This window comes from Dipodomys spectabilis, unplaced genomic scaffold, assembly GCF_019054845.1.
Source record: "Dipodomys spectabilis isolate Male_0828 unplaced genomic scaffold, ASM1905484v1 ptg000018l, whole genome shotgun sequence".
Taxonomy (NCBI): domain Eukaryota; kingdom Metazoa; phylum Chordata; class Mammalia; order Rodentia; family Heteromyidae; genus Dipodomys; species Dipodomys spectabilis.
The window spans coordinates 466,148-493,683 of record NW_024870695.1 but is presented as its reverse complement, the minus strand read 5'-3'; the positions used below and the strand labels follow the sequence as shown (position 1 = coordinate 493,683).

Genomic DNA, 27,536 nt, shown 5'->3' with positions numbered 1-27,536 from the left:
CCATTGGCAGGGATTGCTTTAAGACAGAAGCCTGGTGTGTAGGTCCCTGCTTCTGTGCATCGTAGCCTCAGGGTGACAGAGGCAAAGACAGACACTCTCACTCGCACCTGGCCCCTTTCCTTGGAGACCCCCTGTCTGGTAACCAGATGACCACATTTCCAGGCAATTTTAGATGTTTCTATTCCTAGGCCCACTGAGGTAGAGGCTGCCTAGGGAACATGCCTTGAATTTGTTTCTCCCTCCTTTGGGGTTGAGGATGAAACCCGAGGCCTCATTCACACTAGGCTAGTGCTCTACCCTTGAGCTATATCCCTAGCCAGTGACTCTGGATTTTTATTTTCAGTCCTGCAATGAAAAGAATCATAGGGGGTTGGAAGTTTGGCTCAGTGAGTAGAGTTGGCAGCCAATGAGTAAAAGCGTCAGGTACCGAGTTTGAGTCCCAGTCTCAGGCCTAAAAGAAAAGAATTATGGATTCAGGGAGCCAGCTGTGGGTGCTTCTCCGAGGGACAGTAGAGGAGGGAGCTGGTGCCCTTCCTTTTAGGGAATACTGCCTTGTCTCTCCTGTCCTCAGCTCCCTATGCTCCCTGCGGCGTCAGAGCTGTGGCACTCCATAGGTCCCAGTGTAGTCCTGGGCTCCAGCCTCTGCACACCACCATCAGGTCTCACAATCAGGCCATCCAGGGCTTACGGACCTTCCCTCCACCATCTGTTGTATCACATCCAGGCTGGTTGGGTCATATCTGCACATGAACCTGGAAATGGGCACTGCTGAGTAAAAGGCCCTGTCCCTCAGCTGCCGGTCCAGTTCCTGTTGCTGGCAGGGCTGACTCCTGAGACCAGCGTCTTCCTGTGACTCTGCCCTTCCATGAACTGCCCCACAGTGCACAAGCCAGCAGCTCAGGCCTGCCACCCCGCAACACAGACCCATTCAGAGCTGCATCTCAGTGGTCTCAGAGGGCCTGTCTGCCATACGTTTCAGCCTCGATGTGGTGACTATTCTTAGAAAAGTGGGAGAAAGTGGCAGGAGCAGGAATCTGTGGTTTTCATAGTTAACCCTGTGGCTCTAACCTCCCTAAACCCACTCTATCTGCACCTGGGATCTGTACATCCTCTTTCCTTTTCTCTGTCTTGATCCTTTTGGCTGTTAGGATCCAGTTCCATTGTTTTTACTCATTCAGTAAATAACTGCTGGGGCCAGGGCCTGCTGGGAGCTAGGACCTGGAGGTAACTAAGACCCAAGCAGCCATCCCGTGCTCCCGGCCCAGTGGGAGACTAGACCATGGAATCATGCATGAAGCAGACTTAGTATTGTGCTCCTGGGCACTGGGCAGGTGCGATCCTTTCCTTCATCCCAAACCTCCAATCATAGTAATAAAAATGGTAACTTTTTTTTCTCTCTCTCGGTTGTGGGGCTTGAACTCTGTCCCTGCGCTCTTCAGCTCAAGGTGAGCGCTCTACCTCTTGACCTACAGCGCCACTTCCGGTTTTCTAGTAGTTTATTGGAGATAAGAGTCTCATGGACTTTCCTGCCCAGGCTGGCTTTGAACCGTGATCCTCAGATCTCAGCCTCCTGAGTAGCTAGGATTATAGGTGTGATGCCACCGGTGCCCGGTTAAAAAAAAAAAAGGTAACTTTTAATTGTTATTACTGAAAGCTTCCTGTGCCTGTGTAAGCTTTAGAATGTGATCTACTTTTTTTGGGGGGGAGGGGGGGGGTTCCGGTCCTGGGGCCTGAGCTCTGGGCCTGGGCGCTGTCCCTCAGCTCTTCAGCTCAAGGCTAGTGTTCTACCACTTGAGCCACAGCGCCACTTCCAGCTTTTTTTTTTCCCCTGGTTATGTAGTGCTGAGGAATCAAACCCAGGGCCTCATGCATGCAAGGCAAGCCTTCTACCACTGAGCCACCTTCCCTGGGTTTTGTTTTGCTTTGCTTTGTTTTTGTGCTGGTGCTAGACTTGAACTCAGGGCTTTACACTCTCACCTGGGCTTTTATCAGTCAAAGCTGGCACTTTCCCACTGGAGCCACACCTCCACTTTCAGCTTTTTTGCTGGTGAATTTGTGAGATAAGAGTCTCTTGGGATTATCTTCCTGGGCTGGCTTTGAACCTTGATCCTCAGTTCTTAGCTTCTTGAGTAGCTTGGATTACAGGCGTGAGTCACTGGTACCCAGCTTATTATTTTCTTTCCTTGTGAATTGTTTTGTTTTGTGGTACTAGGAATTAATTGAACCCTGAGCCTGGTTCATGCAAGGCAAGTGCTCTACCACTTAAATCACACTCCTAGAATGTCATCTTGAGTTTCTCATTGATATTTCCCAAAACCATAAATGTACACACTATTGTTATTATATTATGTCCATTTTACAGATAAAGAAACTGATAGAACAGTATCAAGCTACTTCCCCAAGTCTGTTCAAGTGTAGCAGAGGAACAAAAATTAGAAATCAGAGACTGTGTTCTGCCCATAATCTCAGCACATCCCCAGCAGAGCTTGTTGGTCAGAAGTTAGCATGTGGTATGAATCACCGTAACTGCTTTCTTATTCCCCTGCCTTTTATTCCCCCTGCCTCCCGCCCCCCCCCCCCTCCCCCAGCTCTTCTTTCTGCTCATATCCGGGCCTGAACTCAATGTCTTGTCTTGTACTTGCTAGGCTGGCACTCTACCATTTAAGCATGCCTCTAGCTCAATTTTCTGGTTAACTGGAAATGATGTCTGGAGGGCTTTTCTGCCTGGACTGGCTTTGAACCATGATCCTTCAGATCTCAGCCTCCTTAGTGTCTGCACCAGCTGCTTTCTTTACAGTTGTGTGAGGCAGCCCTGAGATGCCTGGGCAAGCCTTTGCCTACCTCAGCCTTACAGCCCTGGCACCAAAGGGCTGCAATTGGGAGGCAGTTAGTTATCTGAGGAGCAGTATTGCCTTGGCTCTCTGGTGTAGCCTTGCATCTAATCAGTCTGTCCTGTCTCTGTGGGATTAGTCAGCACCTCTGAACTAGCAGTCCTGCTGAGGACAGTTCCTCAGTCTCAATCTCAGCTTGTCCCCATCCTCCCCCACCCCTCGCTTAGCTACCACAGCACTTTTTTCTGCCTTCTGTGTTCTTTCTTTGCTGGTTGGACTTTGGAGGGGGGCCCTTAAGGGCTGAAATTACAACACAGGTGTGGCTGACACACCAGGCTTTAGCACCCAACAGGGTCTGGGTGTGGTCACAGGAGACAGCCACACAATAGCCCAGAAGAACAATAAGAAAAGATGCATCTCAAGGCCAGGTATGTTGGCAGCCCACATGTAATTCCAGCTACTCTGGAGGTAGGGATCAGGAGGACGGTGTTTCTAGGCCAGCCAGGGAAAGAAATGTCAGTGAGACCCGACCTCAATAAATAAGCTAAATGTGGTGGAGTGTGCCTTTCATCCCAGCTAAATAGGAAGTATAGGTAAGAGGATCACAGTCCAAGGGTGATCCAGGCCAAAACTCAAGATACTACCCGAGAACAGAACTAAAGCAAAGCAGGCACTGGTGACTCATGCCTGTAATCCTAGCTACTCAGGAAGCTGTGGCCTGGAGGATTGCAGTTCAAAGCCATCTGGGGAAGAAACAGTCAGCTAGACTCCATCTCCAAAATAACCAGCAAAAATCAGGGCTGATGGTTGGTATAGCTCAAGTGGTAGACCACAAGCTGAGCAAGCAAGTCAAGGAAGCATGAGGCCCTGAGTCCAAGCCCTAGTACTAACCCCCTCCCCCCAAAACATAAAGATGTAAAGCACCAGGCACCAGGCCCTCACCTATAATCCTAGCTACTCAGGGTGCTGAGACCTGAAGATCCCAGTTCAGAGTCTGGGCAGGAAAGTCCAAGAGACTCTTACTTCCATTTTACCATCAAAAAAGCCAGAAATGGTGTTGTGGATCAAGTGCTAGAGCACTAATCTTGAGCACAAAAGCTCCCAGGCCCTGAGTTCAAGGTCCAGGACCAGTCCTCCCAAAAAATAAAATAAGTAAGCTGGGTTCCAGTGGCTCACACCTGGAACCCTAGCTACTCAGGAGGCTGAGATCTGAGGATCATTGTTTAAAGCCATGGACAGGAAAGTCTGTGAGACTCTTATCTCAAATGAACTACCCCAAAAAGCTTAAAGTGGCTTCCTTCCTTTTCTTGGCTTGAACTCAGGGTCTGAGCACTATCCCTAAGCTCTTTTGCTCAAGGATAGCACTCTACTACTTTAAGCCACAGTGCTATTCCCTGTTTTCTGGTGGTTAATTGGAGATGAGTCTCATGAATTTTCCTGCCCAGACTGCTTTAACCATGATCCTCAGATTTCAGCCTCCTGAGTAGCTAGGCTTACAGATATGATCATACCAGCAGCACCCGGCAAGCACAACTTTTTTTTTTTTTTTTGGGGGGGGGGGTCCGGTAGAGGGGCCTAAACTCTGAGCCTGGGCTCTGTCCTTCAGCTCTTCAGCTCAAGGCTAGTGCTCTACCACTTGAGCCATAGCACCACTTCCGACTTTTTTTTTTCTGCTTATGTGGTGCTGAGGAATTGAACTCAGTGCCTCATGCATGCAAGGCAAGCGCTCTACCACTGAGCCACCTTCCCAACCCAAGCACAACTTTCTTTACTGGATTCTCTAAATGGTCTTTGGTGTGAAAGTTGCTAACTCCTAGATTATTGCTTCAGAGGACTTGGGTCAAATAGACATCCAGGCCCCGGAGCCAAGTCTGGTATTCCCAGTGGGATAATGGAATGATGTACCTGCCCCTCTGCTCTTTGGGAAAGCCTGCTATGTTCCTTTCCTCTATATTCACAGAGAATGTCACCAATGGCACAGTGGGAGGCACCGCAGAGCCAGAACATGAGGAGGTGAGCTGGGTGAATGGTTGGCTCAGCTGCAAGGCCCAGGATGAGATTCTGAATTTGGCCTTCACCGTGGGCTCCTTCCTGCTCAGCGCCATCACCCTGCCCCTGGGCATCATCATGGACAAGTATGGTCCAAGGAAACTCAGGCTGCTGGGCAGGTCAGTGTGGGATCCTTGGGGGCAGAGGGTGGATAGGTGGAGCCCTTGGGTTGCATTTTCTGGAAGGAGCTAACAAGTACACTGTAAAAGCCTGGATGGATTGTGTTAGAAAGTAAACTGAGGGACTCCTTAAAAGGAGTGTGTGTGTGTATGTGTGTGTGTGTGTGTGTGTGTGTGTGTGTGTGTGTGTGTGTGTGTGTGTATGCATGTGCCAGTAGTAGGGCTTGAACTTAGAGCCTCTCACTTTTACTTGGCTTTTTCACTGATGGCTGCTGCTCTACCATTTTAACCATACCTCCACTTCAGGCTTTTTGCTGGTTAATTTGAGACAGCAGCCTCTCAAATTTGTATGTTGGGCTAGCTCAGAACCTAGAACTTCAGATCTCAGACTCCTGAGCAGTGAGGCTTATAGGCATGAGTCACTGGTTCCCAGCTCCCTAAAAGATTTTAAGCATGTAATCTTAATATAAGCACATGCAAATACAAACTATATGTATACCTGTCTTCCTTCCTTCCTTCTTTCCTTCCTTTCTTCCTTCCTCCCTCCCTCCCTTCCTCCCTCTAGGTTTGAGCTCCAAAACTACAAATATACATACATACAAACACATACATATATATATATACATAAACGTAGATACATACAGCTCTAGTCTGTTAGACTTTGGCCAGTTTCCAATCCACTGGCCCTCTTTTTTTTTTTTTTTTTTTGCCAGTTGTGGGGCCTGAACACTGTCCCTCAGCTCTTCAGCTCAAGGCTAGTGCCCTACCACTTGAACCACAGCACCACTTCTGGCTTTTTCTGCTTATATGGTGCTGAGAAATCAAACCCAGGGCCTCATGCATGCAAGGTGAGCACTCTACCATGAGCCACCTTCCCAGCCCCATCTACTAGCCCTCTTAAGTCAGGGTCTCTCCAAGCCATTTCCCATTGGGAATAACCACCTTTTCAGGCAATAGCTTATAGTGGATAAGTCCTGTGCCCATGAAGGGAATGTATATAAGGTTGGAGAATTAGTGCCTTTCACTCTAGTGAAGAGACTAGCTTCCAGGGAAGAGCTAAGCGAAGGAGTTTGGAACCAGCCAGACATTTACCCTGCCTGGTAGGTCATGTCCATGCTGTGGCTGAGTGGGCCCAGGAACCTGAGGGGTGAACTGTGTGCTTTCTCCCTCCCTAGCCTGGGCCCACTCCAGTCCAGTCGGGGAGGGGCAGTGGAGTATGGCATTCATAGAACCAGGCTTTGGGGCATCCATTCTGGCCTAGCCTCTTGCTAGGTAGGAGATCTTGAGAGAAATCAGGGGTTTGGATTTTTGGTTTTGGTTTGCCTTTTTTTGTGGGGGTGGGGAGATAGTGCTGGAGATTGAACCCAAGGCCTTATACATGCTAGGCAAGTACTCTACCATGGACCTATAAACCTAACCTAACAAAAACTTAGGATTTGTGTTTTATTTGCATTTTATTTTTAATGAGATTTATTTTCCTCATTAGTAAATTGAGGCCAACTACAGTATTCTTCTTTGTTAATATTGGAGAATGAAACCTAGGGCCTTGTGGACGTAAACCAAGTCCTCTACCACTGAGCTATGCCCTCAGCCCCTATAATTGTAAATTAAATAATGATTGTAAGTGCTCTAAAATGACACATAGTATCTCCCCATGATAAGACTGCATAATAGTGTCAATAATGCAATAATACATAATATACTCTCTCTGCTTGGTTCTAGTGCCTGCTTTGCTGTCTCCTGCTTGCTGATTGCATATGGAGCAAGTAACCCAAACTGTGAGTATGCCTTTGCTCTACTCTTTTTTTTTTTTTTGTCAGTCATGGGGCCTGAGCTCTGGGCCTGGGCGCTGTCCCTCAGCTCTTCAGCTCAAGGCGAGCGCTCTACCACTGAAGCCACAGCGCCACTTCTGGCTTTTTTTGTTTATGTGGTGCTGAGGAATCGAACCCAGGGCCTCATGCTTGCAAGGCATGCACTCTACCACTGAGCCACCTTCCCAGCCCCCTTTGCTCTACTCTTCCATCAGGAACTGGGGAGAGATTGTCCAGAGGTGCTTCCTGGCTACCTGCTCTTAGATACTGTACGTGTAGTCCTTGCCTGGAGTGGACAGCTGTTAGGCTTCTATACTCAGTTTCTTATCTCAAATGAGTGGTCAGGTAAGAGAGTAATCCACCCCAAGAAAAAGTCCCTTGGGGTGATTTACTCTCTGTAGCTCTCAGAGTATATGAAGCCCCCATCTTCTCAACAATAAAAAGATGCCTTAGAAGTGACTTGCTCTCTATCCTGTTCAGACCCATCCATTGTTTCAAGGACTTTCCGAACAAATACCAAAGTAGGATCTGCATTTTGCCAAAATCTTCACCAGGCTCCTCCCCAGTTTTTCAGTAACCTAGGTGTATAGTGTCATTGAGAGTATTGTGGGCCTCTTGCTTGCTGCTAGGTCAGCAGACAAAGGGGGACAGGTGTGTGCTTTTTATAAGAGCTCAAGCTCTTGGTAGGCAGGAGGAGGAGGAGGCACTAACCCTCTATAGCTTTTCCTCCATTCAACCTGCATCAGATGGGAACCTGTTCCATGCAGAGGGGTGGGGCGGAGGGACCAGGCCCTGGCCTCCCCAAAGATTATCTATGATTCCTTGCTTATGACTCTATTCCCTACAGCTCTCTCTGTGCTCATCTTCATCGCCCTGGCTCTGAATGGCTTTGGTGGGATGTGCATGACTTTCACCTCTTTAACGGTAAGTATTGACTGATTGATTATCTATCTATCTATCATCTACCTATTTATTGTGACAGTACTGAGGCTTGCACTCTCTTTTGGCTTTCTCACTTAAGGATGACATTCTACTACTTGAGTCACACATCAGCTTTCAAATGTTGAGTTTTTTGGGGGTTTAAAAAAATTTATTTTAAAGAAGATCTTTCCAGGTGCCAGTGACTCATGCTTGTAATTGTGGTTCAAAGCCAGCCCAGGCAGAAAAGTCTATAAGACTCTTATAAACTACTTAGAAAAAGCCAGAGTGGTGTTGTAGCTCAAAAGAAGCTCAAGGACAGCATCCAGGCCCTGAGCTCAAGCCCCATGACTGGCAAAAAGAAAAACAAATAAACAAACAAACAAAAAACAGAGAGGGCGATTGAGTTTTGAGTTTAGTAATCTGCGGAACTTGACACAGCTTTTATTGGTTTCTACTAACTCACTTTCCATTCATCCACATTGCCTGATGTCCCAAGCAAGGCCTCCAGTAGACACAGTGACTGCAGCAAAGCTGGTCATGGTCTCGAGCTGGGAGGTCTTGTTGGTGGCAGGGCACTGCTCTCAGGCTGAACTTCTGGCCTTGACTTTAGCACGGGGAGAGCTACTAACTAGCTTTGTGGCTAGGGAAGAAAAAAGAGCCACTGCCTCCCCCTTTCTTCTTTTCATTTTCCGTGGCTACTGTCACCAGGGTCTCTGGGAGTTCTGGCTAACAGTTTAACCCCAAAGAAAACCTCCCTGAAATCTCCCCAGTCCTTGCCTCTGCCTTACCCAGACCTGAATGAAAAACTCAGAGGAGCACCTGTGTCTTTCTTCTTGGTTTTCTCAATGCCAGAACACAGCAGCCTCCAAAGGGGAGAGAGAGTTGTTTCTGCATGATGCCAAACACCCATTTCTTGGGAGAACAGGGTGCCAAAAATAGGCTTCTCTTTGAGATGGAAATGGGAGCTGAAAGAAGGTGCAGGTTGAAAGAAAGAAAGTCAAAGAAAGAACAGAAGGGAGCTCTCAGTAGCTTCACCTGGTTGGGCAAGGGCACCATTCATAGCTACTTTTCTGAGACATTTCTGTTCAGCAGAGAAATCTCATCTGCCTCAGTTTCCCTGTGAGAGAGGTTTTAAGATACAACACCTACTGTTACTATTTGTGGTTTCTGATTTCCCTCTCTGCCGGTGAGTCAGGAGTCATGCTGTTGAGAGGCCCTTGTTTTGTTCTGGGAGCTCTGGGGACTTGTGGTTCTTTGGTGAAGAGCTTGAAGAGGTGCTGGCATCTCTGTGACCCGCCCTACGGCTTTGAGCCAGAGGCTAGGCCCAGTGCTTTCTCTGTGTCCCCTTCTGGGCTTTACCGTGCTGGCTTTGTCCTGGCAGAGAGGATTAAGTGTCTGGGCCTAGGTCCATGGACATTGAAAGAACATTGCAGTCCATGTTTGGTGAGTTCAGGCAGTGTGTGTGTGGTGTGCTCTGGGTGTGAGTGTCTGCAGGGTGTGTGACACAAATGCCGATGACTGGGTTGCTTTGCCTCTGCTTGTACCTGGAAGATTTACTTTGTACTCTTTAGGGCTTATGGAGTTCTTTGTTTAGAGACAAAGTCTCATTATATAGCCCAGGTTAGACCTGAACTTGCTATGTGGCCCAAGCTAGCCTGAAACTCTGGATCTTCTAACTTCTACCTCCTGAGTACTAGGATTATAAGCATCACCATTCTCAACTTTGTGTGTGTGTGTGTGTGTGTGTGTGTGTGTGTGTGTGTACGCCAGTCCTGGGGTTTGAATTCAGGACCTGGGTACTGTCCCTGAGCTTTTTTTTTGCCCAAGGCTAGTGCTTGAACCACTGCTCCACTTCTGGCTTTTGTGTGTGTGTGTGTGTGTGTGTGTGTGTGTGTGTGTGTGTGTGTGTGGTTAATTGGAAACAAGTCTCACAGACTTTCTTACCTAGACTGGCTTTAAAATGCCATCCTCAGTTCTCAAACTCTTAAGTAGTTGAAATTACAGGCATGAGCCACCAGTACCCAGCCATTCTTTTTTTTTTTTTTGGTCGGTTGTGGGGCTTGAAGTCTGGGCCTGGGCGCTGTCCCTCAGCTCTTCAGCTCAAGGCGAGCGCTCTACCACTTGAGCTACAGCACCACTTCCAGTTTTCTGGTGGTTTATTGGAGATAGGAGTCTCACGGTCTTTCCTGCCCGGGCTGGCTTTGAACCGCGATCCTCAGATCTCAGCCTCCTGAGTAGCTAGGATTACAGGCGTGAGCCACCAACTCCCGGCTCCCAGCCATTCTTGACTTAAAAGAAAAAAGTTAAAACTTTTTAATCAGTTACATTAAAAAACAAAAACAAACAAACAAAAAACCCTACCTCCTCCCCACCACCCTTGCAAAGAAAAAAAAAATGACAACCTCTCAGAGGAAAACAAATGTGGAAACTGTGGGAAATATGTTCACACTGTCAGAAGTACACAAATTCCATTAGGTTGTGTAAATTGTGAAACAGGAGTCGTAGTTCTGTTTGTTCTTGGACAGTGTAAAAACCACCATTCCTTTCATCAAGATGAAAAATAAAAACTTGGCATCCCTTGCATTGTTTTAGTCACGCTGGATCTCTGTTATGGCAAGTCTGAATTTCAAGGATAAAAGAACAAGATGGTCCAGGGGGATTTAAGCTCCAAAGTGTAGAATGATGCTTTGTCATAATAAAATATAAGATAAATAAGAATGGGTGTACTCAGTTGTTGACTCTGTACCTAGCATACATGAGGCCCTGGGTCCAATTTCTGGCACCACAAAAAAAAAAAAAGTAGGTTTAAGAGCACCATACCATGAGCCCCCTTTAAGGAATCCTTTAGGCTGGGTATGGGTCTAGTAGTATACACCTGTACTTGGGAGGCAGAAGCAGAGGCAAGATAATCTCAAATTCAAGACCAGCCTGGACTATATAGTTAGGGGCTGGGAGTATGGCTCAGTGGTAGGGCACTTGCTAACATGCTCAGGGTGCTGAGTTCCATCCCCAACACCACAAAAAAAAAAAAGAAAGAAAGAGAAAGAAAGAAAAGCATTTTATGACTCTGGAGCTGTTGTCCAAGTAACTTTTATGAGAAACAATAGTCTATAAACATTCTTTTGTGTGTGTGTGTGTGTGTGTGTGTGTGTGTGTGTGTGTGTGTGTGTGTGTGTGTGTATGCCAATCTTTGGGCTTGAACCCAAGGCCTGGGTGCTGCCACTGAGTCTTTTTGCTTAAGGCTAGTGTTCTAACACTTGAGCCACAGCTCCATTTTGGGCTTTTTTTTTTCTTTTTATCTTTCTTTCTTTCTTTCTTTCTTTTTCCAGTCCTGGGGCTTGAACTCAGGGCCTGGACTCTGAGCTTCTTTTGCTCAAGGCTAGCGCTCTACCACATTGTCACCGGGCCACTTCAGCTTTTTCTGTGTATGTGGTACTGGGGAATCAAACCTAGGGCTTCATGCAGGTAAGGCCAAGACAAGCACTCTACCACTGAGCCACATTCCCAGTCCCACTTTGGGCTTTTTTGGTGGTTAATTGGATATAAGAATCTCACAGACTTTTTTGCCCTGCCTGGCTTCAAACTGTAATCTTAGCCTTCTGAGTAGTTTAGGATTGTAGACATGAACAACCAGCACTGGGCTTTTTCTTAGTTTTTATGATTATAAAACAAGACTGTTGCTGGGCACTGTTGGCTCACTCATGACTGTAATCCTATCTACTCAGGAGGCTGAGATCTGAGAATTTCAGTTCACTTGGGCAAACAAATTCAGGAGACTCTTATCTCCAATTAACCAGCAAAAAGCCTGAAACAGCTGTGGCTCAAGTGGTAGAGCACTACCCTTGAGTGGAAAAAGCTAAAGGAGAGCTTGAGACCTTGAGTTCAAATCTCAGTACTAGAACATGTGTACATGCATGCCCACACACACATACACAGAGAATATTTTCATTCTGCAATGTGAATTATAGACTGCAAAAATCTTTTTTTCCCCCACCAGTCCTGGGGCTTGAACTCTGGGCTTGGGTGCTGTCCCTAAGCTCCTTGTTGTTTTTTTCTTTTTCTTTTCCTTCCTTCCTTCCTTCCTTCCTTCCTTCCTTCCTTCCTTCCTTCCTTCCTTCCTTCCTTCCTTCCTTCCTTCCTTCCTTTTTTTGTCAGTCGTGGGGCCTGAACTCTGGGCCTGGGCACTGTCCCTCAGCTCTTCAGCTCAAGGTCAGTGCTCTACCATTTGAGCCACAGTGCCACTTCTGGATTTTTCTGCTTATGTGATGCTTAGGAATAGAACCTAGGGCCTCATGCATGCAAGACAAGCACTCTTCCACTGAGCCAGCCACCTTCCCAGCCCCTTTCTTCCTTCCTTCCTTTCTTCCTTCCTCCCTTCCTCCCTTCCTCCCTTCCTTCCTTCCTTCATTCCTTCCTTCCTTCCTTCCTTCCTTCCTTCCTTCCTTTCTTCCTCCCTTCCTCCCTTCCTCCCTTCCTCCCTTCCTTCCTTCCTTCCTCCCTTCCTCCCTTCCTCCCTTCCTCCCTTCCTTCCTTCCTTTCTCTCTCTCTCCCTTTCTTTCTTCCTTTCTCTCTCTCTCCCTTTCTTTCCTTCTTTCTTTCTTTCTTCCCTTCTTCCTTTCTTCCTTTCTTTCTCCAGGGGCTTGAATTTAGGGCCTGGCCATTGTCCCTGAGCTATTTTTACTCAAGGCTAGCATTCTACCACTTGAGCCACAACACCACTTCTGGCTTTTTCTCTGATTAATTGGAGATAAGAATCTCACAGATCTCCCTAGATCCAGGCTAGCTTTGAACCATGATCCTTAGATCTCAAGCTCCTGAGTAGCTAAAATTACAGATACCAGCCACTGGTGCCCAGAGACTATAAAAATCTTAAATCTTCCCTCCTTCATTTGTTTTGGAGTGTGTGTGTGTGTGTGTGTGTGTGTGTGTGTGTGTGTGTGTGTGTGTGTGTGTGTGTGTACATCTTCAGCATTACTTTAAATCTGTATATACCATTGTTATTCCTTTGAAAAAACTGTTATTACAATTTGTTCTTCCACAAATCTTTTGCTTTTCCTGTCAGTACTTAGAGATCTGTCTTCTTATTTTAAATTCTAGAAATCTCCCTCATAATTAAACAGTTCCATATTATTCTGTAGTATAGATGTAACGTAATTTATTCAACCAGTCTCCTACTAATGTACATTTGGATTGGTTCCAAAATTTTCCAAATTAAGAATGCTGTCTAAGTGAACATCCCTGAACATGTATTTTTGTAAAATAAATTCCTGGAAATGGAATTTCAGGGCCACAGGATTAGCATGTTTTAAATTTTAATATGTGCTGTCAAATGATCTTCTAGAAGGTTTCCACGCTGGTACTTCCCAGAATGACTGAAAGGGCTTTTTCTCTATCTTATTCTAAGACCATATCATTGATCTTTTAAACCAGTCTGACATGGTAAAAAAAATTATATAGGATGATTTTTTTAAATTTCTTGAATTATCAGTGAGAGAGTCCTTTCACCTCTTTGTCATTTGTATCTCCTGTGAATTGCTTCTTTGTAATATTTGTCTATTTTATTTTTTATGCTTTGTAAAGAGCTCTTTCAAATTCAAAGAAACTAGCTCTTTCTGAGAAAAAGATCTTGCCCTAGAGTTTTTAGACCTCTGCATGGCCCAGCCCATGAATAGGCATCAGCAGGGCTGCATACCTCCTTGAAATTAGTTGCCGGCAAAACGGGCATCAATGTGCTGCTCTGGGCACTTGCTTGTGGGAGTGCCCAATGCTTTTTTCACCCTCTGAGGCTCTGTGTGAAGGCTAAAACCATGAGTCAAAGCATTCTCTGAGCTCCTGGCTGAACACAGGCAGGTGAAAAACTGCTCAGACTAGACAATACATGGGCAGAAAACCCAAATTATGGCACAAATCCACTGGTTATCATAGATTTGTATAAGGGAGGCTGGTCCTCTGAGATCTCTATTCTTGGATTTAGAGCTGGGGATCAACAAACTGCGGCCCGCCCCCTCCCCAGGCCAAATCCAGACCTCTGCCTGTTTTTGTAAACAAAGTTCTGCACACGTGCCTGTTTGCGCACGTGTTGTCTACAGCTGCTTGCGTGCTCAGAGGCAGTCCATGACACAGACCATATGGCCTGCAAAGCCTGAACTGTTTACTGTCCATCCCTTTACAGAGAAAGTTTGCCAGCCTTTGATCCAGGCTCCAAGAAGCTGCTAACTGACTATTCCCTGACTGCCCGCATGCCCCCCCTGCCCCCCCGCTACCCCCCATCCTATAGTTGCAGATGCCAGCTCTCTAAGCATTTTTTTTTTTTTTTTGCCAGTTCTGGGCTTGAACTCGGGGCCTGGGCACTGTCCCTGAGCTGCTTTTGCTCAAGGCTAGCCCTCTACTAAAGTCACAGCACCACTTCTGGGCTTTTTCTGTTTATATGGTACTGAGGAATCAAACCCAGGGCTTCATGCATACACTCAACCACTAAGCCACATTCCCAGTCCTCTAAGCACTTTTGAAGTCATCCCCACCCCTACCCACAATGTGCAGGGGTCTCCTTGGAGATTCCCCTGTACCATGTGGTGATCTCATGAGAACAGACCCCGAAGGGAGAACGAGGAGCAGGTCAGCGAGGACAGGCTGAAGCTCTTAGGTAATGCTCTCCGGCTGGCTGAGGCTTCTGCTGAGCAGCGCTGAATCTCCTTCTGACACAGCCCAGGCCTTTAAAAAGCAGAACCGGCTGCCACAGCTCTCAGAGATGCCACACGACACCACAATGGCACTTTCTGTTTGTCTCCCACCCATGTTCTCATTTTGGGGACAAAAGAGCCTTTAGGGTTGCCTTCAGGAGCTTCCTAAACAAAATCTCCTGCTTTTGGGGGGAACAAAGATCTAAAACTGCTTTTGGGCTATGGATAATTGCTCCTTGATAACATGGGAAAGAGGATGCATTACCATGGAAACCCTAATTCAGGGACTTTCTGAGTCTCAAAGGGTTTTGTGTGGCATGAACTATAGTCTAAATGAAGTAAACTGGGGGCCATTGCCTCCATTGGTGGGGAGAGGGGTCTTCAAGTCGGCAAAATTCCTTTTTCTCACAACCTAGGAGGAGATGACCCACAGCCCCCACCCTCACCCCCCCCCCCCCCCCAGAGCCTGAGAGGTCTGTACTTGGGTGATTCTTCCCTCTGGAATGATGGCTCAGCAAACACTCTCCTTTGCCCCCCTAATCAACAGCTAAGGCTGGCAGCTCAGATCCCTGTAGTATCAGGCCTGGGTCAGCGTGTGGCATCCCGGAGGGAGGGGTGCCAGGCCAGTTCACGGGGCCAGTCCTCCCACCCCACCCCTGACATCTGGTCAGCACACTGGCGTGTTTGCTCAGTGCCTTGCATTTGTGCAGCCCTTTAACTCGCTTCATCAGTTGGAGCACAAACACCAGCCGGCGCCCAGAGATGCCACCACCCTACAATCCAGGGCCTGGGTTGCTTAGAGATGGGAGCAGATGTAGCCAAAATTGTGAACCTATCTTTTCCACTTCATTACCCTGACCCCTGTCAGTGTGGGTAGGATGGGAGAGTTCTGGGTTGAAACCCTTACAGAAGAGGGGTTACAAATGTTGTTACTCCGCACTCAGGAAATAGTTCCCTCTGGGTTTTTCCCATTTGATTCAACCAAGTCTGACTTTAAACCCAAGATAGAAATGAGCCCATGGGAGGTGGAGTGGAGTGTGAAGAAAACACAATAAACAGACTTGGCCAAATCCCTGAGGGAAGGGCAGAGGTGAGTAGGTTAGCCTTCCTCCTTCTAGATCCGGACTCTACCATCAGGGAAGGTGGCTGCAGTGGGCTTCTACCTTTCTTTGGACAATCTAGGTGTCAGGTGGTCAGGGCCCTCTAGGGCCCAGAGTCTGTTTGGCCTCCAAGCTTCCTTATTTCTGGTCGTGTCTTAGGACCCCAAAGCAATCAGCTGAGTACTGTTGGTTGGGAAAAATTCACCCATCAGAAGTTTCGCCTCATGAATTTGCTCCAGCATGTGACCTGGGCTAGGGTGGACAGAAAGTGCAATGAGGCCATTGGCAGAGCTGGACCTGGCAGGTGGGGAGGGAGGTGGCTGGAGGAAAACGTTTCCCTTCCCTTTCCCTTTAGCAGTGAAGCGGAAAGGTGACCACAAGGACCTTCTCCAGAGGCACCTGGTTTGTTTGCATTAGGGAGTGGGCCAGCTTTGCTGAGTCTGCTTGTCTAGACCAGTACCTGGATCCCGGCCTCTACAGGCTATACGGAGCATTAGGTGTGTCTACCAGCCACCCGAGGACAAAGCTTACCTCTGCAAGGGGCCTGAGGACCAGAATGCCAGCCTCTAGTCACTGCTTGGCACCCAAGCCTACCCAGGATGTGTGTGGGGCCAAACTGTGCCCCAGGGCTAGTGGACTTGGCAAGCCATAGATTTGGGGGCAAAAAAATCAATGCCAGAAATACTATATAGTGACTTTCCATCCCTACCTGTAACCAACCCCATAGCCTCCCCTGCAGGCTCCTAGAAAGAGAAGCATCTTAGAGTCCTCCAAGGAGGAGAGGCCACTCTGTGACCCAGGGCCTTGGCCTCTGGGAACTCTTGTCCAGTGGCGTGCTTGGTGACCAGGAGGCCAGGGGAGGGACTGCCTGCAGCAGCTGTTTTCCCTTCTGGGAAGGTCACACAGCCAGGCCTGTTTATGGCAAAACTGAGGGGCTGAGAGAAAATGAGTCATCGCAGGCTTCCCTGGGTGAGGGGAAGGGGGTCCGTGTGGAAGGCCCAGCAGCCTGGGCCCAGAAAGCAGGTTTTGCCCAGCAGAGCAGAAGCAGCTGAGTGGCTGTGACAAGATCCAAAAGCCAGGAGAGAGGACTGCGTTTCCCTCCCGAGAGCCAGCTTGTGAGTCGGGAAACAGCCTCTGCCGAGCGTTTCCCCTGGCATCCGTCATTGCAGCATGGCTCCAGCTTCCTACTTGGCAGCAGTGCGGGTTCCTCCCCATTACCGGGCCCTTACGCCTGCCCTAGGACACCCAGCTCAGTCAGTACCGAGCCAGTATGCCATCACCACAGCTCCTGAGCAAGTCATATGTGCAGCCCAGGCCAGGCAGAGGCAGAAGGAGGAGAGAGTGATCCAGAAGGGATGGGCAGACCCGTGAGGGAGGAGACCCCCTCACTGAAGAAAAACAAGGGTGAGTCCGCAGGCAAATATGCACATCACTCTGTGGTGTGGCCCTGGACTATGGGGAGGTCAGCCAAGGAAGACCAAGGAGGGGAGGGGAGGGGAGAGGAGGATGGGTTTTAAAGAAGCATCCAAGGGGATGTAGGAAATCTCCAGTGGGCAGGAGTCAGACCACATGCTAAATAAGGAACATGTAAAAGGCAGGAAAAGTAGGGGGAGCTGCCTTGGGCTCAAACTGAACTGTATATCAGACCTGGCTATGTGAAACTCTCTAAGGCTGTGTAGCCTGGTAGCTATGCCCACTTCTGACCAGTTTTGAGGCCTGAATTTGATCTTCACCAACTAGGAGGGGGGTCCCTTAACTGCTAAGTTTTGACAATAATCATTGATACTTAACACAGTACTTTTGAGAGTCTTAAAAATAATATAGAATATTTAAAGCAGTTGCTACTGAAACCAGGCACCAGTGGTCTGTGCCTATGACCCTAGCGACATTGGGCGGCTGGTGGGTAACACTCGACTGTCCTCCAACTATATGGCAGGCTGAGATTGAGAGGATCTTGGTTCCATGCCAGTGGGGCAATAAAGTTCACAAGGTTCCATTTCAACGGAAGAAGCTGGGTGTGGTGGTATGTACCTGTTTCAGTTAAGACAGGAAACCTAGCTTCGATCCAGGTGTATAGAAAAGGGCTGGAGGCTTGTTCTAGGTGATAGAATATACCTGCCTAGCAAGTGTGAGGCCCTGAGTTCAAACTTCACAACCTAAAACAAAAACAAAATGAGAAACAGTTGCTACTATTGTGTGTATTATTACTTAGTGTGAAGGAAGTCTCATCAGATTGCTCCTGGGCATAGCCAATGAGATAAAAGTTTCCTGGCAGGAAGACAGCTGTAGGAGGAAGGGGAGAAGCAGCCTAAGAAACATAAGTTAGTATTACCATTTAGGAAAGTAATTTGTGCCCACAGAGAAACCTGTATTCTCCTGTGCTTATACTTGGTGACCACACATTGATTGTTATCAGGATGTTTATGCTTTGGGTTTTATCAGTCAAGGTCAACCTTAATATTCTTTTCAGAGCAACTTCATCTGATACAAACACTAGGTAATCCTTAAAAGCTGCAAAAACATTTAGCTACCTATTTTAAAACTTCAGGCTGGGCATGGTAGTTCATGCCTGTAATCTCAGCCCTCAGAAGGGGGGAGGGAGGAAGATTTAGAATTTGAGGTTAGCCTGGGCTACACAGTGAGTTTCAAACCAGACTTGGCTATCTATCAAGACCCTGTTTTAAGAAGATCTAAACATAACAACAACAACAAAAAAGCCCTTCTTTTGATTAAAAAAAAAAAGTGATGTAAGAAGTTAAATGAGCTGGGAGCCGATGGCCCATGCCTGTAATCCTAGCTACTGAGGAGGCTGAGATCTGAGGATCACGGTTCAAAGCCAGCCTGGGCAGGAAAGTCCATGAGACTCTTTTTTTTTTTTTGGTTGGTCATGGGCCTGAACTCTGGGCTTGGGTCCTATCCCTCAGCTCTTCAGCTCAAGGCTAGCACTCTACCACTTGAGCCACAGCGCCACTTCTGGCTTTTTCTGCTTATGTGGTACTGAGGAATCAAACACAGGGCCACATGCATGCAAGGCAAGCACTCTACCACTGAGCCAACTTCCCAGCCCATCTCCAATTAACTACCAGAAAACCGAAGTGATGCCGTGGCTCATGTGGTAGAGTGCTCAAAAACATACTTTCAGTGTATGGACAAAACTGTAAATGTCTTAAATATATGAAGAGCCTTTACAGCTGAGCAAGGTGGCACAAACCTGTAGTGTCAGCTACCTAGATGTTCAGGCAGGAGAACTGCTTGAACCCTAGAGCTGAAGGCCAACCTGGGCAACTTAGTAAGACCCCCTCTTCCCTAAAAAAAAAAAAAAAGAAAGAACTATACTGCAGTTTGAACTCAGGGCCCTGTGCCTTCACTCTGCTTCTCAACTGACACTTTACCCACTTTAGCGATGCCTCCAGTTCAGCATTTTTGTGTGTGTGTGTGTGTGTGTGTGTGTGTGTGTGTGTGTGTGTGTGTGTGGGCATATGTATGTATGAGTACTAAGGCTTGAACTCAGGGCTTGGGCACTGCCCCTGAGCTTTTTTATTTATTTATTAATTTTTGCGGGTCGTGGGGCCTGAACTCTGGGCCTGGGCGCTGTCCCTCAGCTCTTTAGCTCAAGGCTGCTGTTCTACCACTTGAGCCACAGTGCCACTTCTGGCTTTTTCTGCTTATGTGGTGCTGAGGAATCAAACCCAGGGCCTCATGCATGCAAGGCAAGCATTCTACCACTGAGCTACCTTCCCAGCCTCTCCTGAGCTGTTTTTGCTCAAGGCTAGCACTCTACCACTCAAGCCACAACTCCACATCTGGCATTTTGATAGTTAATTGGAGATAAGAGGCTCATGGACTTTCCTTGCCTTGGCTGGCTTTGAACATGAATCCACAGATCTCAGCCTCCTGAGTAGCTTAGATTACAGATGTGAACCACCACCCACACACACCCTGCGCTCCCATGCTGAGGATTGAACCTAGGACATTAACTCATGGTAGATAGGCACTTTACTTCCCACCTATATCTGCAGCTCAAAAATGGGTTTTAAAAGGATAGCAGAGCCAGATACTGGTGGCTCACATCTGTAATCCCAGCTATTCAGGAGGCTGAAATCTGAAGAGTAAGAATGCTCAGAGACAGACCCTGAGTTCAAACCCCAGGACTGGTGGAGGATGGGGGGGGGGGGGGTGGTTAAAGATAATGGTAAAGTAGCAAATGTTGAAAACAACAACACAACATTGGGGTGGCTTCAGGGCAACAGGTACTGCTACCCTACTGCCGGTCAGGGGTATCAGTTGTTATTAATATTCTGGAAGGTTGGGCACAAAATATTATCAATCCTTAGAAATGTGTTCCCTTTTGTCTAGTGACCCTACCTTTGGGAATCTACCCTAAGGAAATACTGGACTGGGGGCTGGGAAGGTGGCTCAATGGTAGAGTGCTTGCCTTGCATGCATGAGGCCCTGGGTTCGATTCCTCAGCACCACATAAGCAGAAAAAACTGGAAGAGGTGCTGTGGCTCAAGTGGTAGAGTGCTCGCCTTGAGCGAAGAGCTGAGGGACAGCGCCCAAGAGTTCAGGCCCATGACCGACTAAAAAAAAAAAAAAAAACAAAGAATATTCACTGAGCCACTGAGCCAGGAGTGGTGGTGCATACCTGCAATTCCTGTTCAGGAGGGTGAGGCAGGAGGATTTCAACTTCAAGGCCATCCTGGGCAAATGGTGAACCCCCATCTCATAAAAAGAAGCTTACAAAACAATAGGCTCCATATGATCATATGTTAAAATTGTGTAGGCACTAGTGGCTCATGTCTTTATAATCCTTTCTACTCAGGAGACTGAGAGGATCCCTGGTCAAAGAAAAGTTCATACAAGTCTGTATCTCCAATTAACCACCAAAAAGCTAGAAGTGGAGCTGTGGCCCAAGTGGTAGAGCACTAGCCTTGAGCAAAAAAGTTCAGGGATAGCGTCCAGGCTCTGAGTTCAAGTTCTGATACTGGCACAAAAAATTATATTTATTTATAAGGAAAAATATTAGCAAACAATATACATATATACATATCTGTGTATATGTATACATGCACGCATATACATGGAAATGGTAACATAGCTATATGAGAGCCATTACTTAAAGATTTTTTTTTTTACTACCAAACATTAGTTATACATAAAGGGTTTCATTGTAATATTTCCATACATGTATACAATGTATCTCATCAACTGGCTCCATTAGTCTTCTCCCTCCCCACACACCCCCATTTTTTCTTTTTTTGTCGGTCATGAGGCCTGAACTCGGGGCCTGGGCGCTGTCCCTCAGCTCTTCAGCTCAAGGCAAGCACTCTACCACTTGAGCCACAGTGCCATTTCTGGTTTTCTGGTGGTTAATTGGAGATAAGAGTCTTACCAACTTTCCTGCCCTGGCTGGCTTTGAACCATGATTCTCAGATCTCAGCCTCCTAAGTAGCTGGGATTACAGGCATGAGCCACTGGCACCAAACTGCTTTTTCTTTCTTTTTTTAATCAAGAAAAAATTCATAATTTGAAATACAAGATTGTAGGTGTTGGCAGAAAGTGATGTAGTGTGACTTGCCCTAAGGCTCTGGAATGGCTGGCCAAAATAGCTTGTTGGGGAGAAGAATTTTTTTTGATGTTGATAAGAATGTTATAGACGGGAAGAAGCTGGCCAGCAGGAGGAACAACTAGAAAGCCTCTGCTTGTTCATGGACAGGTGAAAAATCAGCCTGGTATTGCTTGTCCTGAGTCTAGAGCCCGAAGACTTCAGATGAGAGCAGGCCTGTGTACTTGCCTCAAGCTTGATTCTGTTGGCCTCTAGCCATTCAAAGACGGCCTTGAATTTGTAATTCTCCTGTCTCAGAAAGAAAATGGCCATATAGTATCTGCTTTACTGGACTATTTTCTAGCTCTATTGAAAATTTCTTTCCTTGCTGGTGCTCCAGTGGCTCATGCCTTCCTTCCTCAGATGAGTTTTCTTTGGGGAATTCTCCTTAATCTGTGTGCCAATAGGTTCATCTTCTTTCTTCCTTTCTTTCTTTCTTTCTTTCTTTCTTTCTTTCTTTCTTTCTTTCTTTCTTTCTTTCTTTCTTTCTTTCTTTCTTTCTTTCTTTCTTTCTTTCTTTCTTTCTTTCTTTCTTTCTTTCTTTCTTTCTTTCTTTCTTTCTGCCAGTCCTGGGTCTTGAACTCAGGGCCTAGGCGCTATCCCTGAGCTTCTTTTACTCAAGGCTAGCACTCTACCACTTGAATCACGACACCACTTCTGGCTTTTTCTGTTCATGTGGTACAGAAGAATCCAACCCAGGGCTTCGTGCATGCAAGGCAAGCGCTCTACCACTAAGCCACATTCCCAATCCTCCAATAGGTTCATTTTCAAAAACAAAAAATGTTTCTCTGGCTTGATCTGCACCAAGAAGGCCAGGCTCTTGGCCTCCATCTGCTAGTCTGGTTGGATTCTAAGCTTTCTTTATTTTTATTTGTCGGTCGTGGGGCTTGAACTCTGGGCCTGGGCGCTGTCCCTCAGCTCTTCAGCTCAAGGTGAGCGCTCTACCACTTGAGCTACAGCGCCACTTCTGGTTTTCTGGTGGTTTATTGGAGATAGGAGTCTCATGGCCTCTCCTGCCTGGGCTGGCTTTGAACCACGATCTTCAGATCTCAGCCTCCTGAGTAGCTAGGATTACAGGCGTGAGCCACCAGCGCCAGGCTAAGCTTTCTTTAATCTCTTTTATCCTTTCCTCTCTTCACTTGTCCTGGCTGGAGTGCAATGCCAGGTGGGAACATTTCCTTCTTTCCACCTATGCAGACCTAACCTTTGGATTTCCAAGGTGGATATAGTCCTAGATATGCCTTCTTTCTAAGGATTCTATGCTGGCATAAACAGCATGTGGCTGCCCATGTATGTGAGCTGCAGAATTGAGCATGTCCTTGAACTCACAGGTAGGAGGTGGCTACTTGTGAGGCAGGTGTACCAAAAGTTCAATTGGGGCCCCAGTGAACCTATCGCATTTCCTTTGTCTCTTGCATCTTTCTTTCCTTCCCCCTCTTACCCTTTCTGAGAAGTCAAGAACAATGTAGCCCACTCTATAGAAAATAATTTAAAATTTTAATTAGCATATATTGCCCAGCCCAATGGCTCACACCTGTAATCCTAGTTCCTCAGTAGGCTAAGATCTGAGGATTGAAGTTCAAAGCCAACCTGGGTAGGAAACTCTGTGAGACTCTTAAGTTCAATAAACTACTCAGAAAAAGCCATAAGTAGCACTGTTGCTCAAGTGGTAGCATGTATGCACACCAGTCCTAGGGCTTGAACTCAGGGCCTGGGCACTGTCCCTGAGCTTTTTTTGCTCAAGGCTAGTGCTCTACCACTTGATCTGTAACTCTACTTCTAGCTTTTGGCAGCTAATTGAAGAGTCTCCTGGGCTTTTCTTTGCTGGGATAGCTTTGAACTAAAATTCTCCTGTCTCAGCCTCCTGAGTAGCTAGGATTTCAGGCATGAGCCATTTCATGAACAAGTTTGTTGTTGTTGTTGTTGTTGTTTTGGTTGGTCGTGGGGCTTGAACTCTGGGCTTGGGCACTGCCTGTGCGCTTTTCAGCTCAAGGTGAGCGCTCTACCACTTGAGCCACAGCACCACTTCCAGTTTTTTAGTGGTTTATTGGAGGTAAGAGTCTCACGGAGCTTCCTGCCCGGGCTGGCTTTGAACCATGATCCTCAGATCTCAGCCTCCTGAGTAGCTAGGATTACAGGTGTGAGCCACCAGTGCCTGGCTCACGTACAGGTTTTTATGTGGACATATCTGGGTTTCTCTGTATGGATACTGTGCTTAATTGTCTGGAGACTGGCAGACTGTTTTCCAAAAGGCTACCATTTCCATTCCCACTGGTAGTGTAAGAGTTCTAAGCCCTCTATCATTTCACCAGCATCCTTTCCAATTATGACCACCTTCATTGGTTTCAAGTATCGTAGTATCTTATGTGGTTTTGATTTGCATTTCTCCAGGATAAATGACATTGAACTTCTTTCCACCTTCTTGATGGTGCTGTTTGGGTCACAGAGGTTTTTAATGTCCAGTATGTATTTATAAATGTGGGAATGACAGGCAGCAATGATGAGGGGTAGATACACAGACAGTTAAAACTACCTCCATTTAGTGCAGTAAGTTTGTCTTACAGTGGCCACAGACATTTGTTGTTTGTGAAACAGAGTCTCCCTAAGTAGCCCAGATTGACCTAGAACTCCTCTTATAGTTCAAACTGGATTTGAACTCAAGATCATCCTACCTCAGCTTCTGATTGCTGGAATTGCAGGTGTGTGCCACTATACCCAGTTATAGCTATGTTTGGTAAAATACAAAAATGATTCAACTGGGGCTGGGAAGGTGGCTCAGTGGTAGAGCGCTTGCCTTGCATGCATGAGGCCCTGGGTTCGATTCCTCAGCACCACATAAGCAAAAAAGAAAAAAACTGGAAGTGGCGCTGTGGCTCAAGTGGCAGAGCGCTAGCCTTGAGCTGAAAAGCTGAGGGACAGGGCCCAGGCCCAGAGTTCAGGCCCCATGACTGGATTCCACCCCCCCCCCAAAAAAAAAGTTGTACTATATTTCAACAAGTAAAACAATGCTACAAATAAAGAAAACCAATAATTAAATATTAATTAATAAAATTTAAAAAATCAGTATTTAAAAAAAAATGATTCAACTGGATGCCAATGGCTCATGTCTATAGTACTAGCTATTCAGGAGCTTAAGACTTGGAGGATTGCAGTTCCAAGCCAGTCCAGGCAGAAAACTAACCAGCAATGCCAGATTGGAGGCATTGCTGGACTGGAGATGTCACTGAATTGATAGAATGCCAGCCAAGAGCAAGAAAACCCAGTGAGAATATGAGGTCCTGGAGCTGGGAAGTGGCTCAGTGGTAGAGTGCTTGCCTTGCATGCATGAGGCCGTCAGTTCAATTCCTCAGCACCACATAAACAGAAAAATCCAGAAGTGGGGCTGAGGCTCAAGTGGTAGAGTGCTAGTCTACATCTGAAGAGCTGAGGGACAGTGCCCAGGCCCAGAGTTCAAGCCCCATGACCGACAAAAAAAAAAAAAAAAAAGAATATGAGGTCCTGAGTTCAAATCCCAGTACTACCAAACAAAAAAAAAATCAGGACAAATGAGGGAGGGAAGCATACACCATATGTGTAAACCTGAATTCAATGAAATAGGTTGACATCACTCTAAGAGCATCCTTAACACCAGGGACTCCCAAGTGTACAGAGGAACATGCTATAGCATTCATGGTCTCTCTTGGGCTTGGGAAAAGATAGCTGGTTGGGAGGATGTGCTTTCCCCCAGATCTATCGAAGTCTACAACACTGTTGTATTATCTTACCATGCCTGGATTTCTGCAGCATCATTAAAGGTTTTGCTATGAAGTCATTTTCAACAGGTATTCTTTCCTCTTACCTAAGGTAAGAGGCTGTGAGCCAGAGTAGCTGTGTTTGGAACAGAGCCTGAACCTTCCTGATCTTGGCCCTGTCAGGTGCCAATCGATAACTAGGAGAGAATCCCCTACTGGCACTTAGAAATTTAAAAGCACAAGGACAAAGGGTGACAAATACCTTAGTGTATTCACTAGACACTATGTTGAAAATTAACTATACCACTTGTACATAGGGATGGGAGGGGAAAACAGAGAGTAAGGGAAGGGGTGACATTGTCCCCAAAACAAATGTACTCGTTACATTAGATAACTATAACTCCTCTGTACATCACCTTTATAATTACAATAAACAATTAAATATTTTTTAAAAAAAAACAGTAACAGACCAGCTCTATTGTCAGCTGTGAGGGAACTGACAATTCTTATCAGCACCTTCTAGAAACCTACTCTCAAAACTGAAAGCAGCTTTTGCTGACATCTGCTCCTTCTGGGACTCTGATATTTTTATTTATAAAAATGACGCTCTTATCCCTAAATAGATTCTTATTTTCAGTGGGCTTTCTCTCTTTGAAGAGTGCCTGAGGCTTATGGCTCTGCTGTCTGAACTCTTGGTGTAGGGCAGACCCTTTGTCTATGTCAGAAGTAAGGCTGGGAGATGGAGGTGATCCCAGTCAGAAAATCAAACCACCATCTCCTTTCACCTGGAGTTGGATTTCTCCTTTGCTCTCCTTCCTTTCTCTCATCTGCCTCTGTCCAGGAAGGGAAAGCTTACAATTAGCAGTAATTACCCTGAGTTTACCCTGTGGCTTATCTGAAGGGACAGACAGTAGGTACAACCTGCTGCCTGGACACTTTCTCTTCTCCCTCTTTCTTTCTTTCTTTCTTTTCTTTTCTTGTCTTTTTTTTTTTTTTTTTTTGGTTGTGGGGCTTGAACTCTGGGCCTAGCTTTGTCCCTCAGCTCTTCAGCTCAAGGTGAGCACTCCACCACTTGAGCCATAGCGCCACTTCCAGTTTTTTGGTGGTTTATTGGAGATAAGAGTCTCACAGACTTTCCTGCCTGGGCTGGCTTTGAACTGTGATCCTCAGATCTCAGCCTCCTGAGTAGCTAGGATTACAGGTGTGAGCCACCAGCGCCCGGCTTTCTTCTCCCTCTTTCTAAACCTTTCCTCCCATTATTCCCCTTAGCTGCCTAACATGTTTGGTGACCTTCGGTCCACGTTTATTGCCTTGATGATTGGATCCTATGCCTCCTCAGCAGTCACCTTTCCAGGAATCAAGGTGAGAGTGTAGCCATTTGCTTATCCTGGCATCTTGGCTGAGGCCTCCCAAAGGCCATGCCTCCCTCTCTGGGGAGAGGAGGGGGGGAGAGGAGAGGAAGGAGAGAGAGAAGGAGTGTATTGTGGGTGCTAGGGATGGCCCCTCCACACCCGGGTAGGATGCACCTGTTACCACAGAAGTAAGAGAAGAAAACCATAGGGCTATCAGGGACGGGTGATATGAGTAAGTCATTGTAGTATATGACCCAAGTCCCCCTCCCCCACCCTGTTGTTATTGGGCTGTTTTTCCCCATTAGCCAAAGTGCTGCACTCGGCCAAGTTGGTTCAGCTGTTTCCCTCCCAGGCAGGATTCTGAGCCTGTGGAGGTCAGGATAAAGCCACTGCTTCATGTCCACTGCCAGTCCTACAGCTGTGCCAGAGCTCTGGCCGGGGCTGGCACCAGTGCCAAGTTGAAGCCATACTTAGACATTCAGGAAGTGCTGTGGTGATGAACAGCGTAGGCCAGACATCTGGAATCAGAGTGGTATGGGGAGGGATCCAGTCAGGTGTCCTGTGGACTTTCTCTTGCCCTCAAATGGTGGAGAACATATCCCTGTTCTGTCGAGTGGCCAAAAGCCAGGCTCCTTCCTGTGCTTCCAGCACTTTGGGGACCTTCATGTTGGTTCTCATGACAATAACTGCTGGCATGCTCAACAGGCTGCTCACCTTCTAGGCTGAGTACTCAGCTCTCCCACTACTAGGGATCACATGGTTCCACAGAGGCACATCCCTTGAATATGGAGGGGTACCTGCCACGTGTACTCTTTAAGAGAAACACCAGTGGATGAGGCTGGCAAGGTCCTGTCTCCAGGGAGCTAGGCTGATAGCAGACAAGTAAAGGGCTCAAAAGGCAGCCAGTGCTATTCACTGTCAGCCTTGAGAGAGGTGTGACAGTGACAGGGTGGTTGTCCGCGGCCTGGCCAACACAGTGATATTTTGGTTCAGATTGCATGCACAAGGCAGACAAGTTGAGATTTTTGGATCCAAGGGTTTTTCTTTTTTTTTTATCAGTCGTGGGACTTGAACTCTGGGCCTGGGCACTGTCACTCAGCTCTTCAGCTCAAGGCAAGCGCTCTACCACTTGAGCCACAGTGCCACTTAGGTTTTCTGGTGGTTTATTGGAGATAAGAGTCTCACAGACTTGCCTGCCAGGGTTGGCTTTGAACCGTGATCCTCAGATCTCAGCCTCCTGAGGAGCTAGGATTACAGGCGTGAGCCACCAGTGCCTGGCTAGATCTAAGGGTCTCTGATGACCTAACAGGTGGGCTGACAAGGGTGTACCTCCTCAC

General features: G+C 47.0%; 1 protein-coding gene across 2 annotated transcripts in view; it reads left to right on the top strand.

Moving 5' to 3' along the window:
* The window catches only part of Slc43a2 (solute carrier family 43 member 2), a 46,907-nt gene that overhangs the window by 7,059 nt on the left and 12,312 nt on the right, over positions 1-27,536 (top strand). For both annotated transcript variants that reach the window (XM_042672421.1, XM_042672416.1), the window contains exons 3-6: positions 4,792-4,999; positions 6,722-6,777; positions 7,658-7,734; positions 26,117-26,209. In XM_042672421.1, coding sequence (XP_042528355.1) covers positions 4,792-4,999; positions 6,722-6,777; positions 7,658-7,734; positions 26,117-26,209 — 434 coding nt within the window. The remainder of the gene's footprint in view (positions 1-4,791; positions 5,000-6,721; positions 6,778-7,657; positions 7,735-26,116; positions 26,210-27,536) is intronic.